We start from the raw sequence: 13858 nt of genomic DNA, 5'->3' as shown, positions 1-13858 counted from the left end.
TACATTCCCAAGAAAAATGTATTGGGCACAAAAACGGTGACATTTACAATAATAAGTAAAACTATCCGTATTTCAGATTAAGATTGCAAATTATATGTATCTGACAGAATGACTGCAGTTTGCCGTGAGAATGTTCTTCAAGCCAGCGAGTCATTTTGAAAAACCCTTCTTAATCCCTGCAATGCTTTTTCCTTTTTCCACCTAACGGCTGAGGAATTCATGTGTTGTCTTTTCCTTGTCTAGAACTGCTGGACCTGCAGCCTTTACCCGTTACTGCCTTGGGGAACAGAGAGTACGAAAGTCTGTATAAATTCACTCATTTCAACCCTATTCAGACACAGATTTTCCACACTCTTTATCACACTGACACCAACGTCCTCCTTGGAGCTCCCACAGGCTCTGGGAAGACTGTTGCAGCTGAAATGGCAATCTTCAGAGTCTTTAACAAGTACCCAGCATCCAAGGTGAGCATGTGGCCTTAGAGGGGTGCTGCCATTAGTGTGCAAAAGTGCTGGACATTGTGATTAAATATTATAATGCTGTCCAGGGCTACTTTTCTGATTCCAGCATTATGGGAGAAGAGTGAAGCATTTAAGTACACAGACCAGGACTTAAAACATCTTCTGTACAAAAACTTAAGTCTCTTTTCACTTCTAGGTGGTATACATTGCTCCTTTAAAGGCACTGGTCCGTGAACGAATAGAAGACTGGAAGATCAGGATAGAAGAAAAGCTGGGCAAAAAGTAAGTCCAGTTAAATTGCTCTGATTAATACACTGATTTTGTAGTACTCAACGTTATCTAGAGGCTTATTTGTACAGCTTTTTTATAATCGCCATTATTGATGTTTACATTACTGCCTGATATACCATCTTTTCAAATCACTCCTTTTTCTAACTCACTCGTTTCCACCTGTTCGCAATCGTTTGTGCATGTACAATTTTCCTAAGCAGATGATTACCAAAATAGTGTCAAATAAAAGACTGTATAGCAGCTTATATGAAAGCCTAATAGAAAACAGCTACAGCTGCGTTCTATTGTAACCAGCTCAGTTCTCACTTTGATTAAGAGCTCTGAGATGTTATACCGCAAAATATTCTTCTTCCCAGTGTTGTGGAGCTGACCGGAGACGTGACACCTGACATGAGAGCAATCGCACAGGCCGACCTCATTGTCACCACCCCGGAGAAATGGGATGGGATCAGCAGAAGCTGGCAGAACAGGAGCTATGTCCAGAAAGTGTCCATTCTCATCATAGATGAGATCCATTTACTGGGTTTGTTATTTTAAAAATGATATTGTTACTTCACTTAGAACCTGTCTGTTCATTTTCAGTATTAGGAGTGGAGAATCCAAAAATGGAATCTATGCTGATATTCTTAAACTGCTCAGCATACTTAGTACATTAACATATTCTGTAATGTAAATATGAAATAATGTTTGTGCTTTGTGCTTTTTACACATGAAACCTTGTATGTAAGCATGAAACCTTCCAAGGTGTATCCTCAGGTGTGCAGTTTCAGAAAGTCATATTCTTCTTCTTTTGAATACAGGGGAAGATAGAGGTCCAGTGCTGGAAGTCATTGTATCAAGGACCAACTTCATCTCATCTCACACTTCCAAGTCTGTGAGGGTTGTGGGACTGTCGACCGCCCTGGCCAACGCTCGAGACCTAGCAGACTGGCTTGGAATTGGACAGGTACTCTCATATACAGCAACTGTTCCCTCTAAAGGGTTATAGGTAGTACTAAAATATTCAAAATCTCTGTTAAATAGATCAAATATATTGGGGAAACATGTTTTCTTGGACTTTATAATACAAATCTGTTATGTATGACTATTCAGATATTAGCACTTATCTTTCAAGTCGGAAGCACTTCCCAAGGGGGAGGGGTTTCTGTGCACTTCTGTAGGAACCTGATCGAAACATCACTCTATCAAAGCTGCTATTGGCCCCTGCGCTCATCACTCAAACAGGTCCCTTCCCACTTCCTGTTCTATAAAACGTGACATCAGCGCAGGTTTGTCCTCTTTTGCCATTTCGCCTGGACCGAGAACGTGAGCTCTCTGTGTCTTGTCTGTGCATTAGACCTTTATTGTTATTAACAATTAATTCGGTTGGTTGGATTTAGAGGTCTTCACAGGTCCACTAGACCTGAAATTCCGAGACCCGACCCAGGACCCGAGCAGGTCTGGTTCCAACATTTTTATTTTTGACTCGGATCTGGTTCGGGACTGACATAATTGCGATGGTTCTCGGGTATATGCAATTTAATTGTATTTACCAACTGGACCCGATTGGACCCGTTCATTAATTATTAAATATGTTTACATTAAATTATATTACTGAGGTTAAGACAACTGTGCAAGCTTGGCCACACACTTCTCTTTGCCTTTTATGATTATTAAAAAAATCTTTATAGGATATAGTGAGTGAATGTTTAGAAGTATGCAATGCATGCAGTCTGATGCAATTAATGTCAAATATCGCTGAGCAGTAGGCTAAATTGGACATATTGTTTTGCAATTGAATAAATATACTACACATCGAAAAAAGGTTTATAATATAAGTATAATATTTTTAAGAACATTTAAGACAGTAACTAGACTACTTTGCTGCACTATTCCTTGTCATAGGCTATTGTTGGCATTGCCTGTTGAGGCACAATTTTAAGGTTCTGTTTATTCTTTCGGCTGTAGGAGTTCTCAGTCTGTTCAGCCCTCCTTGTCCGTGTGTGCAGGCCTCGATTTTCGATCCCGCTATGGCTGTTGGTCTAATACCCTTGGCCCCCTTGGACCCCAGACCCCGCATCACCGGTGTCCCCAGAAACCCCAGCACACATGGTGTGGTTAAGCCTACAGGCCTACGCGGCGCTTGTATCCAGCACCTGGTGCTCGGCATACACAGTGTCCTTGTCGGCAACAGCAAGCTTGCATTTGGTGTTGCAGTGCCCCCGTGTACATAATCGTTGTCGGGTGAAGACGCACTTACAGAGGTGAGCCCGCTAGGCGCTCCACTTGTCGCGGCGGCGTTTCAGTTGTTGTGTGTCCCTGGTGCAAACACTGACCGGCGCTCCCACTACATGTTTCCCTTGTCACATGCGTGTGCGCTCAGGGATGAGCTCCTCTCCACTGTGCCGCTTGCAACCGGCTCACTTTGCCTGCCTGGAGTGGGGAGGTCCTATGCCCCGGCGGTCCACCATTCCACCGGGGACCACCACAATCGCCACCGCGCCCGACAATCTCCCACTCCGGCGAGTGACGGGGGGGTCCCGTTGAGCGAGGACATCCCTTCTGCTCCTGTAGGACAGTACCGGGAGTTCTGGGCAGTGATTCAGAGGACTGTGGAGTCTCTCCAGCTCCCCTGGCCTTCTGATCCTGCCCCTCCATGCTCTATAGTCAAAATCTCTGTTAAATAGATCAAATACAAATAAAAATGCAACTCTCAAATTGGCAACTCTGCACCCAGGACGCTTGGGTGCTCCAAATTATATCAGTTGGCTACTCCCTGCAATTTCAAACATGTCCATCCCCCTTCCGAGGAGTGGTGTGGACGTGAATGAGGGACCGTTGCAGTGTGTGCTGCTTCTGCAGAAGCGTGCAATCCGCAAAGTGCCCCCTCCGGGGCAGCACGAGGGATTCTATTCCCCATACTTCCTTGTGCCCAAGAAAGATGGTGGTTTCCACCCCATCTTGGATCTGAGGCTCCTGAACCACCACCTGTTGCGCTTCAAGATGCTCAACCTGGGCACCATGTCCCAGGCCATCAAGCCCGGCGACTGGTTCACCACGGTGTATCTGAAAGATGCGTACTGTCACATCCCCATTGCGCAGGTGCACAGGAAGTTTCTCCACTTTGCCTTTGAGGGCGAGCATTTGAGTTTGCTATTCTCCCCTTCGGCCTGTCACTAGCCCCACGCACTTTTTCCAAGTGCATGGATGTCGTGTTGGCTGCCCTTGTGTTGCCAGGGGGTCTGAGTCCTCAATTATCTAGACGACTTGCTGGTTTGTTCTCACTCGAGGGAGCCAGTTCAGAACCACACAAACCTGATTTTAGGCTGCCTCTCTGAATTGGGCCTCTGGGTCAATAGAGAGAAGAGCCGGCTGACGCCAGCTCAGCAGGCACAGTTCCTCGGACTGCGCCTCGATTCCGTTGCCATGCTCGCAACGCTGGCGCCAGAGAGAGTTGCCTCCATACACACGTCTCTCCCTATTCCGACTGAGAGCTTGTGTCAGGGTGTCCCTTTGCCAGAGGCTGCTGGGCCTCCTAGCTGCTGCATCACAGTTCTGCTGCTAGCCCCACGTTGGCCTCGCAGATTCTCGTTTGTAGACCTGACCGTTGTTATCCCAGGTGCAGAGCATGCTTTGGCACCCCAATCTGGGCCTCCTCCAGCTCTGGGCCTGGCCCCTGAGTGGGAGCGATTGATTGCTTGAGGTCTGTCAGACGAGGTAGTAGCCACTATTCAGTCGGCGAGAGCTCCCTCTACAAGGTCGCAGTATTCCTACCACTGGCGGACGTTTAGCACCTGGTGCCAAGGCAGCGGATTGATGCCAAGCCCCCTGGGTCTCATTTCTGTGCGGCCTCCTCACACCCCTTCACTGCCCGCATGGCGCCTTGATGTAGTGCTGGATGCACTTTCCCAAGCCCCATTTGAGCCACTGAACTCAGCTGAGCTGAAGCTGGTGTCGCTTAAGACTGCGTTTGTGCTGGCAATCACCTCTGCAAAACGCGTGAGCAAGTTACACACCCTGTCCGTACATCCATCATGTGTCCGTTTTGTGGCAGATGGCTCCAGGGTCACGCTATGGCCTAACCCTGCGTTCCTCCCGAAAGTGCTGTCTCCATTTCATGTCAACAGGCCTATCCTTCTTCTTCTTCGGAGCAAGAGAGTTGGCTTCACCTGCTCTGCCCTGTGCAGTTCCTCAGGTGCTATTTGGAACACACAAAGGACATTCGGCGCTCAAACCAACTGTTTGTGTCTTATGGAGCATGGACACAGGACCAGGCGCTTTCAAAGCAGCGCCTCTCACATCGGATTGTGGACACCATTACCATGGCCTGCGAGTCCACCGAGACCCCAGTGCCTGAACACCTGGTGGCCCGCTCGACACGAGGCGTTGCCACATCATGGGTCCTTTTTCAAGGCGCCCCCCTTGGTAGACATTTGTGCAGCTGCAGCTTGGGCCTCACTGCTTACATTTGCCCGGTTCTACAGGTTGGACGTGACAGGACTGGTCCCTTCCATTGGGAACCCAGTGTTGACTGCAATCGAGCCCCAGTAACCCACGGGCTCTGGCTCCTGATTTCCTCTCCCTGTCTGCCCCTGTTAAGTGCATCCTGATGGAGCTATTTGAACCGCGTCTTCCCTTCCACCGGACTATGCCTTCCAGTCGAGCGCCCACGCAAGCTGCTCCTGGACTTGCTTGCAGCCCTGTTGATGTGTCCAGGGTCTGTAATGTGGCCTCTAAGTACGTTGCCTTACGAGGCCGCCCTGTATATAGTTAATTCATTGCGCATTGCATCGTGTTGCGGTGGTGCGTGCGTCTGGCCTGTACCCCGCTCTGTATATATATAATATGTGTTAAACAGCAGGACTGTGGCTCCATTCTGAAAATGTGTAGAATGGAGCTCACTGCCGCTGTTCCCAGCTGATGGTACTCGAGTTTCACTGCCTGTGTACATAGTTCCTTGGTCAGCAGGTCTGTGGCCCGCTCTGGCTGTGTGCCATTGAGCAAGAGACCGCTGCTGCTGTCCTAAGCGGTAAGCACTCGAGCAGGCTCTCGTGTTCCGCCGTGTATATAGTTAATTTGTCAGGACAGTAGAGCTAATGTTGCTCTGCATTAGCCAGTCTAACCAGCAGGTGTCAGCTGCTCCTGTGTTCTATGGGTGGTGCATGAGTTCGTTCCCGCGCCCCATGGTGTATATAGTTCGTTTGAAGGTCTTGCTGTCATGTGTTATGTATATATTGTATATTGTTGCTTAGCTTGGCTACTCTCCTGACTAGCCGGCTGTGTATTATGTTGTGTTTTTCAGTGGGTCTGTGGCCCCGCTCCTATTGGATCAGGGGTCCACTGGCATGATAATGGGCGGAGGCCGCACAAGGTGCTTGATTGCCTGCGCCAGATATTGTGCAAGTAGATATATGGCCTCGCTCCTAGCTGCACTAGTAGAGTAGCCTGCCTTGCTATTGTAAGCAGAGGGCGTAAGAGTTAACCTCTGTAGCCCCGCTTTGTATATGCTGATTCTAGACAGTTCTCGGTAAGAGTGTGACTATGGTCATCGCTCCTGGGCGGCTCAGGTACGGCCCTATGGTTACTGGTCTGGAGTAGTGTTGCTGAAGCCCCCTAGCAGTACACCTCGGGGCAGTCTCCCTTAACGGTTCACTGCCTCCTTCCTTGCGATGGATTTGTTATACAGCAACCCCCTCCCCCTTCGGCAGTGCTTCCGACTCGAAAGATAACGTTAGGTTACGAATACAACCCCAGTTATCTGAAAAAGGAAGCACTGCCCAAGGGTTGCAAGGTCGCGGAGGAGTCCTAGCTCCCAGCAAAAGAGGATGAACCTGCGCTGACGTCACATTTTTTCGAACGAGAAGGGGAAGGGACCTGTTCTGAGTGACAAGCACAGGGGCCAATGGCAGCTTTGATAGAGTGATGTTTCGAACGGGTTCCTATGGAAGTATGCAGAAACCCCTCCCCCTTGGGCAGTGCTTCCTTTTTCAGATAACGGGGGTTGCATACGCAACCTAACGTTTTAAAAACATTGGTGAAGCACAACATTACATTGTTTTTAAAGGTCAGAGGCTTATTGTTGGATTTATTGGTGAACAGTTTCACGTCATGTGCCAGGAATAAATACGTTATTTTAAAAATATAGAATTTTCTCTGGAATTGTTTTTTATATATTCAAGCTTCTTTTCTGAACTATTTACGTTATGCTTTTATCCTTGTAGGTCAATATCAAAAGTGAGAAATACAGTTTTCAAAGTTGTAATTCAGTACAAATATTTAGCTTGGGTCAATGATGTGTAAGTTGTCAAGGTTTGCTTGCATTGTAGTTTTGTCTAAGGGGTCTAAAGTTTATGTTTTAAAGCTTCTACACCTGTGAATTTTAGAGTGTATTCTACCAAATTCTACTGATTTGTTGTTTTTTTACCAATAAAATGTTTTTTTAAGTTTGTTATTACATCTCTGTAGGTTTATGGGGGGTCATTTGCCTCCTTTGGTTCATTAATTGATAAAAACAGTTCCATAAATGTTTTAGTTTTTTTCCACTGGTCCAGTGATTTCCTTATCTGATACCAGCCAGTCCACTTTTTGGCAGACTGATTGCTCTGGCTATTCAACAGAAGAGAATGATCTTTTTTCCTCATCTTCTTGACCAGATTTGTTAATAAATCTTGGCTGAGCTGTTTATATTGGGACATTTTGTTTGGCCACCCTATCCATTATACAGCCCTTTAGATATGCACACACATGCACACCCAAGAAAACAACACTTCTAACAAAATGACATCTCAGGAGAAGATATTAAAAGAGAATAATTAAACTTAACTGGGACAAGCCCTATTGAAGGTGAATGCTCTTTTTTATTTATTTTTATTATGCGGTCATCATGCAATTGTAATAGGTGTATTAAACGAATTACTAATTTGTTGTTCACTGAGCATGTACTTATTACTTGAGAGCATAAATCTCACTAGACATTACAGACCTGCCCATGAGTCATTAATGCTATTCACAACAGCTGCCCCTCCACACTCACACACCTTTCTTTCTCTTTTGTTCGAATTATCATATATCCATATGATTATTTAATTACTGGATCAATCTTCCTCTCTTCTCCTTCAGATGGGCCTATTTAACTTCCGTCCCTCTGTGCGTCCTGTTCCATTGGAGGTACACATCCAGGGCTTTCCAGGACAGCACTACTGTCCTCGCATGGCAAGCATGAACAAGCCAACGTTTCAAGGTAAACCCACAGCAGAGCTACAGTGAGGGGAAAAAAGTATTTGATCCCCTGCAGATTTTGTACGTTTGCCCACTGACAAATAAATTATCAGTCTATAATTTTTATGGTAGGTGTATTTTAACAGTGAGAGACAGAATAACAACAAAAAAAAGTTATAAATTGATTTACATGTTAATGAGGGAAATAAGTATTTGACCCCTTCGACTTAGTACTTGGTGGCAAAACCCTTGTTGGCAATCACAGAGGTCAGACGTTTCTTGTAGTTGGCCACCAGGTTTGCACACATCTCAGGAGGGATGTTGTCCCACTCCTCTTTGCAGATCCTCTCCAAGTCATTAAGGTTTCGAGGCTGACGTTTGGCAACTCGAACCTTCAGCTCCCTCCACAGATTTTCTATGGGATTAAGGTCTGGAGACTGGCTAGGCCACTCCAGGACCTTAATGTGCTTCTTCTTGAGCCACTCCTTTGTTGCCTTGGCTGTGTGTTTTGGGTCATTGTCATGCTGGAATACCCATCCACGACCCATTTTCAATGCCCTGGCTGAGGGAAGGAGGTTCTCACCCAAGATTTGACAGTACATGGCCCCGTCCATCGTCCCTTTGATGCAGTACAGTTTTCCTGTCCCCTTAGCAGAAAAACACCCCCAAAGCATAATGTTTCCACCTCCATGTTTGACGGTGGGGATGGTGTTCTTGGGGTCATTCCTCCTCCTCCAAACACGGCAAGTTGAGTTGATGCCAAAGAGCTTGATTTTGGTCTCATCTGACCACAACACTTTCACCCAGTTCTCCTCTGAATCATTCAGATGTTCATTGGCAAACTTCAGACAGGCCTGTACATGTGCTTTCTTGAGCAGGGGGGCCTTGCGGGCGCTGCAGTATTTCAGTCCTTCACGGCGTAGTGTGTTACCAATTGTTTTCTTGGTGACTATGGTCCCAGCTGCCTTGAGATCATTAACAAGATCCTCCCGTGTAGTTCTGGGCTGATTCTTCACCGTTTTCATGATCATTGAAACTCCACGAGGTGAGATCTTGCATGGAGCCCCAGACCGAGGGAGACTGACAGTTATTTTGTGTTTCTTCCATTTGCGAATAATCGCACCAACTGTTGTCACCTTCTCACCAAGCTGCTTGGCGATGGTCTTGTAGCCCATTCCAGCCTTGTGTAGGTCTACAATCTTGTCCCTGACATCCTTGGACAGCTCTTTGGTCTTGGCCATGGTGGAGAGTTTGGAATCTGATTGATTGATTGCTTCTGTGGACAGGTGTCTTTTATACAGGTAACGAGCTGAGATTAGGAACACTCCCTTTAAGAGAGAGCTCCTAATCTCAGCTCGTTACCTGTATAAAAGACACCTGGGAGCCAGAAATCTTGTTGATTGATAAGGGATCAAATACTTATTTCCCTCATTAACATGCAAATCAATGTATAACTTTTTTGAAATGCGTTTTTCTGGATTTTTTTGTTGTTATTCTGTCTCTCACTGTTAAAATACACCTACCATTAAAATTATAGACTGATCATTTCTTTGTCAGTGGGCAAACGTACAAAATCAGCAGGGGATCAAATACTTTTTTCCCTCACTGTATGTATTTTGGATTCCCTGAACACTAGCGAACAGCTCTTTTTATCAGACAATGAATTATACAGATTATAAAAAGAAAATAGTGTCATTAACCAGAAGATTGTTAACAGAGCATGTTCCTCTTGGCTTTTTTAGTGTTTTAGGGAAAATGCTTATATTAGTTAGCAGTAGAATAGACTGTTGCTCTGGGATAACATGTTGTACCCTGTGTAAAATGTTGTGGATTGTTATATTTTGTTGAGTATAATCAGATTTTAGTTGAGTTGTATCATGTTTCTAATTTATTGCGGTGCATAAAGTGAACAGTATCTTAATATTAAGATCAAGAAGCACCTAGTTTACAAAAGGAGACTCCAAACGGTTTCAAACTTTTAAGCATCTACATTTTTCCCCCCCAAAATAGTCCTCGATATTGAATTCATTGTATTGACTGAGTAGTGCCAGGGAAATAAAACGTGCACCTAGTTGGACATGTTTTCACTGCTTTTTCCGGTTAACTGACAGTCTCAGACTGGGATCGACTGAGGCTAATGACGATATTTTAGTTCTTCTTATTAGCAGTTTGACATGACACTCTTCATTGATGGTGGGGCTCAGACCGGTCCTGACAGCTCAGATTAATCACCGCTTCACCGTTGTATCTTACAACAACACTAATGAACAATAAATTTACCCAGGGCTTGTTTGCCTCACCTGTTTTAAATGCGAATAACAAGTAGTGAAGTGGAGATTTGTTTTCTTTCACAGCAATCCGCAGCCATTCCCCTGCCAAGCCCGTACTGATCTTTGTGTCGTCCAGACGTCAGACTCGCCTTACAGCTCTTGACTTGATTGCTTTCCTGGCCACGGAGGATGACCCCAAACAGTGGCTCCACATGGATGAGAGAGAGGTTTGTAGAAAGACTATTTTAAAGCTTCTCCGTCATGCAAGTAATGCAAGGAGGTTTAACATCCTTTATCCTGATTCCAAATGCTTGTATATATACACAAGGATTCCAAAAATCTGATAATGTTGAACACACTGCACACTGATGTGGTCTTCACCAACAGGGTTAGAGTTATGGTTGTAAAGCAGAACTGTTGTCAACAGTTAAAATATGTGGCTTTTCTGTGCGATCTGTTGTACATTGGCAGATGAATTAAGAATAATTACAAGTCAAATTTTTTGCCATTACAGTGTGTCTGGGAGTAAGTTGAACCTGGGTCAGAAGAAAGCATGACAAATCCATTGTGTCACATAAACACATCTGCTTATAAATCATTTGTTTAAAACAAAAAAACATTGTCATCTAATGACTTGATCTGTGATTTGGCATGCTGTGCCCCTAAACCATGAGATTATGGCATGGAAATTAAAATGATTCCACTAGAACATAGACTCATTTATCATTGTCCCAAGTCATCCTCCTTGTCATTAATTATGAAATTGAAATTGTTCATCAGTTCTAATTGTAGCTCTTTACTGTAATTATATAGAAACCTTTACAGACTACTTGAGGAAAGCAAATGTCATTTTCTATTATTCTGTACACGTCAGATTGGTTCAAGATGTGTGCTATTCTTTTGTAATGCATGCAGAATCTGTTAATATTTGTATAACTTTAAATTTAAATTGTTTACAAGTTGACAAAATAGATGTGTTGTTTCCTTTTTGAAGGAAATAGTTTGCTAAATTTAAGGTCAACTTTCTCCAAATTAACTTTTTGTTAGCCGGAAAAACATGGGCAAACAATTTTTCTGGCAATAAAACCACAGGTCCTGTTCCATTGCTCAGTAATAGTTTCCTAGAGACCATAATTTGCAGTTTTGTGCTTTAACTTACATTTTTTAAGTGGCAGCCAGGCCTGCATTCAAAGGTTTAGATCAGGCAGACCATTATTCAGCTGCAGCCTTTTTTCTGCGCCATAAAGATTAAATAGGCATAGTGAGTGAATAACAGTGTCTCAGCAGTTGACAGTATGTCTGACATATTCAAAGAATAGTATATTCTCTCTTCAAATCTTAGATCGCAAATACCCTTATTAATCAAAAATATAATATATTTGTGTTGTTTGATGACAGGTCTAAGACTTAAGGCATTTCATGTCAAAGTATGCTAGTCTAAAACAGCATAGGTCACCTTCTGACTCTTCATATATCAAAACATTTTGCATAATTATCAATCATAAATAAATTGTTCCTTGGGATATGGTATCCTGTTTCCTTTCTTCTCCCCACTGTCCAGTAGAACTGTACAGACAAGAAAACTAATTGAAAAAATAATCAAACTGTAGGTGTAACATAGCCTTACAATTCATGAATTTGAAGGGATGCGAGTTTCTACCTGTTTAAAAGTCTTTTGTGTCTGTAATGAACATCATCCGTAAAGGTCCATTTAGTCTATTCCTCTACTGGCATTTTTAGCAATATATTAAAAAGACTGTTTGATCCAGCAGTGATAAAGATATGTTTATGAGCCATAACTCTTGTCTCTTTGTTGCTATCAACAATATATTACTTTTTCGTTATTTAGTAATCCTGTGAAACAAAAGAATGCCATAAAGTCAGTGTGTAGTGACATTTTATAAGGGCAATCATGGGGTAGATATTTAGATGGATAGACAAATTTCAGATTTATGTGCTGAAAATGTATTCACCATAGCTGTATGCGGTCCATTTGTCAAGAAAAGTGTATATTCTATTCGAGGAATTTAACATGCCATTATAAAATCTTTATCTACCTTATATATTAAACTAAACATTGCACCAAGTTCAACACAGCCTAAACAAAATGTAAAGAACCTGTGTCGTGACTCCTTTCTTGTCTCTGGTTAAAACTATATATTTTCTAGTCCTTTAATTATTATTATTATTATTATTATTATTATTATTATTATTATTATTATTATTATTATTATTATTATTATTATTATTATTATTATTATTGTTGTTGTTGTTGTTCTAATTTCTTAGCAGACATATCCAGGGCGAATCCTTGTCTAATTATAGAAAGCAGTAAAAATACTGGGTTTTCTATTCTTAACAATACAAACATGACTGCTTATATAATCTTACACATTTACAAATTCTACTAACTACCAATTAATGTCTATCTTATTGGTTTTAATTTCCCCCTGTGACCTCTACACCACATAACTTGCTGATGCCAAATGAAGTCATATAAGGCCAGTATTTGAACTTCAGTATATTATGTGGACACATTTCTCCCTGTATAGCTGTTTTTTAAAGTGTTACATGTATGAAGTCCCAATATTGCATGAGTGCAACAGTTGTTTTATTTTTAGAGGCTGGTTTAAGGTTTAGTGAAAGGAAACAAAAGGAAAATAATTGTTATTATAATTTTTTTCTCCTTCCTTCGTCGAACTGCACATACGGCTGGTGCCGCTCCCTGTCCAATATCCCAGCAGTCCTCAGTGACTGTGTGTGTTCCATTGATTTATGCAAAAGCCTGGAGATCTCCTTGTAGCGCCTCGGAGTCCCTGCTGCTACAATGACAGCAGGCTGGTGAAAGTTGCAGCCCTCCCAATGGGGGTCCTTCATTTCTCCTATGGTACATTACACTGCAACAGAGGTATTACTAACAGGAAAGCAAGTCTTCCCTGCAGCCCCTTCTCTGCAACCACCCACCACCGGCTTTAAATGACAACGGCAACATCTGTACATCAAACCCCATCAGTGGGATTTGTGGTTAATTCACGCTGAGCCTTCATCAAAGGGAGGGAAAGCTGTTAGTGTTGGACAGGCTGCGAGTAAGCTGTATCTCCAAGTGAAATCTCGGGCTCGCCCCAAAGCCATTACCACCTCCTGAGCAAATGTGGATCTAAAATAATAAATGTAAAACAAATCTGCTGGGTCCTTTAGGTTGCCCTCTCGGGTCACAGTTCACAAAGAGGGAATAGAAAGTCTGGGCGACTGGATTAGTGGGTCTGGTCTCATCCGTCTTCTTTGCTCCTTTGCTGATGGTAGGGATCGGATGACTGGCTTTCTATTTCCAGTGAGCAACATGTGATTTGTTTCCTGCCCAAAATATATTTGCTTTCTAAAAATTAATACATAAACAGACAAGTGCATCAATCTTGTTTGTAAAATCGTATATGCAGCTCTTTGAGGATGTATTACAAGGTCTCAATGTGTAATTTTTTCAACCACACAAAACAGTGTTTTGAGTTACTACACATTTGATACAAACAAAAACAGGTTGATGTTCCTTAGGAGCATGTTTAGTGTATAAAAGAGTGCCCAACTTGCTCCTTCCAAGATTAAATTCCATGATAAATCAATACTAAAGTAATAAGTATGTAT

At 43.2% G+C, this 13858-nt stretch overlaps 1 protein-coding gene across 1 annotated transcript in view; it reads left to right on the top strand.

Moving 5' to 3' along the window:
- ascc3 (activating signal cointegrator 1 complex subunit 3) overlaps positions 1 to 13858 on the top strand; it is a 312947-nt gene that overhangs the window by 255120 nt on the left and 43969 nt on the right. The window contains exons 25-30 of the mRNA XM_066701745.1: positions 244 to 464; positions 658 to 743; positions 1109 to 1275; positions 1553 to 1698; positions 7851 to 7971; positions 10304 to 10446. Of these exons, the coding sequence (XP_066557842.1) occupies positions 244 to 464; positions 658 to 743; positions 1109 to 1275; positions 1553 to 1698; positions 7851 to 7971; positions 10304 to 10446 (884 nt within the window). The remainder of the gene's footprint in view (positions 1 to 243; positions 465 to 657; positions 744 to 1108; positions 1276 to 1552; positions 1699 to 7850; positions 7972 to 10303; positions 10447 to 13858) is intronic.

This window comes from Amia ocellicauda, chromosome 1, assembly GCF_036373705.1.
Source record: "Amia ocellicauda isolate fAmiCal2 chromosome 1, fAmiCal2.hap1, whole genome shotgun sequence".
In the NCBI taxonomy this organism is placed as follows: Eukaryota; Metazoa; Chordata; class Actinopteri; order Amiiformes; family Amiidae; genus Amia; species Amia ocellicauda.
The sequence above is the reverse complement of the archived record's forward strand: the minus strand, read 5'-3'. Positions and strand labels throughout refer to the sequence as shown.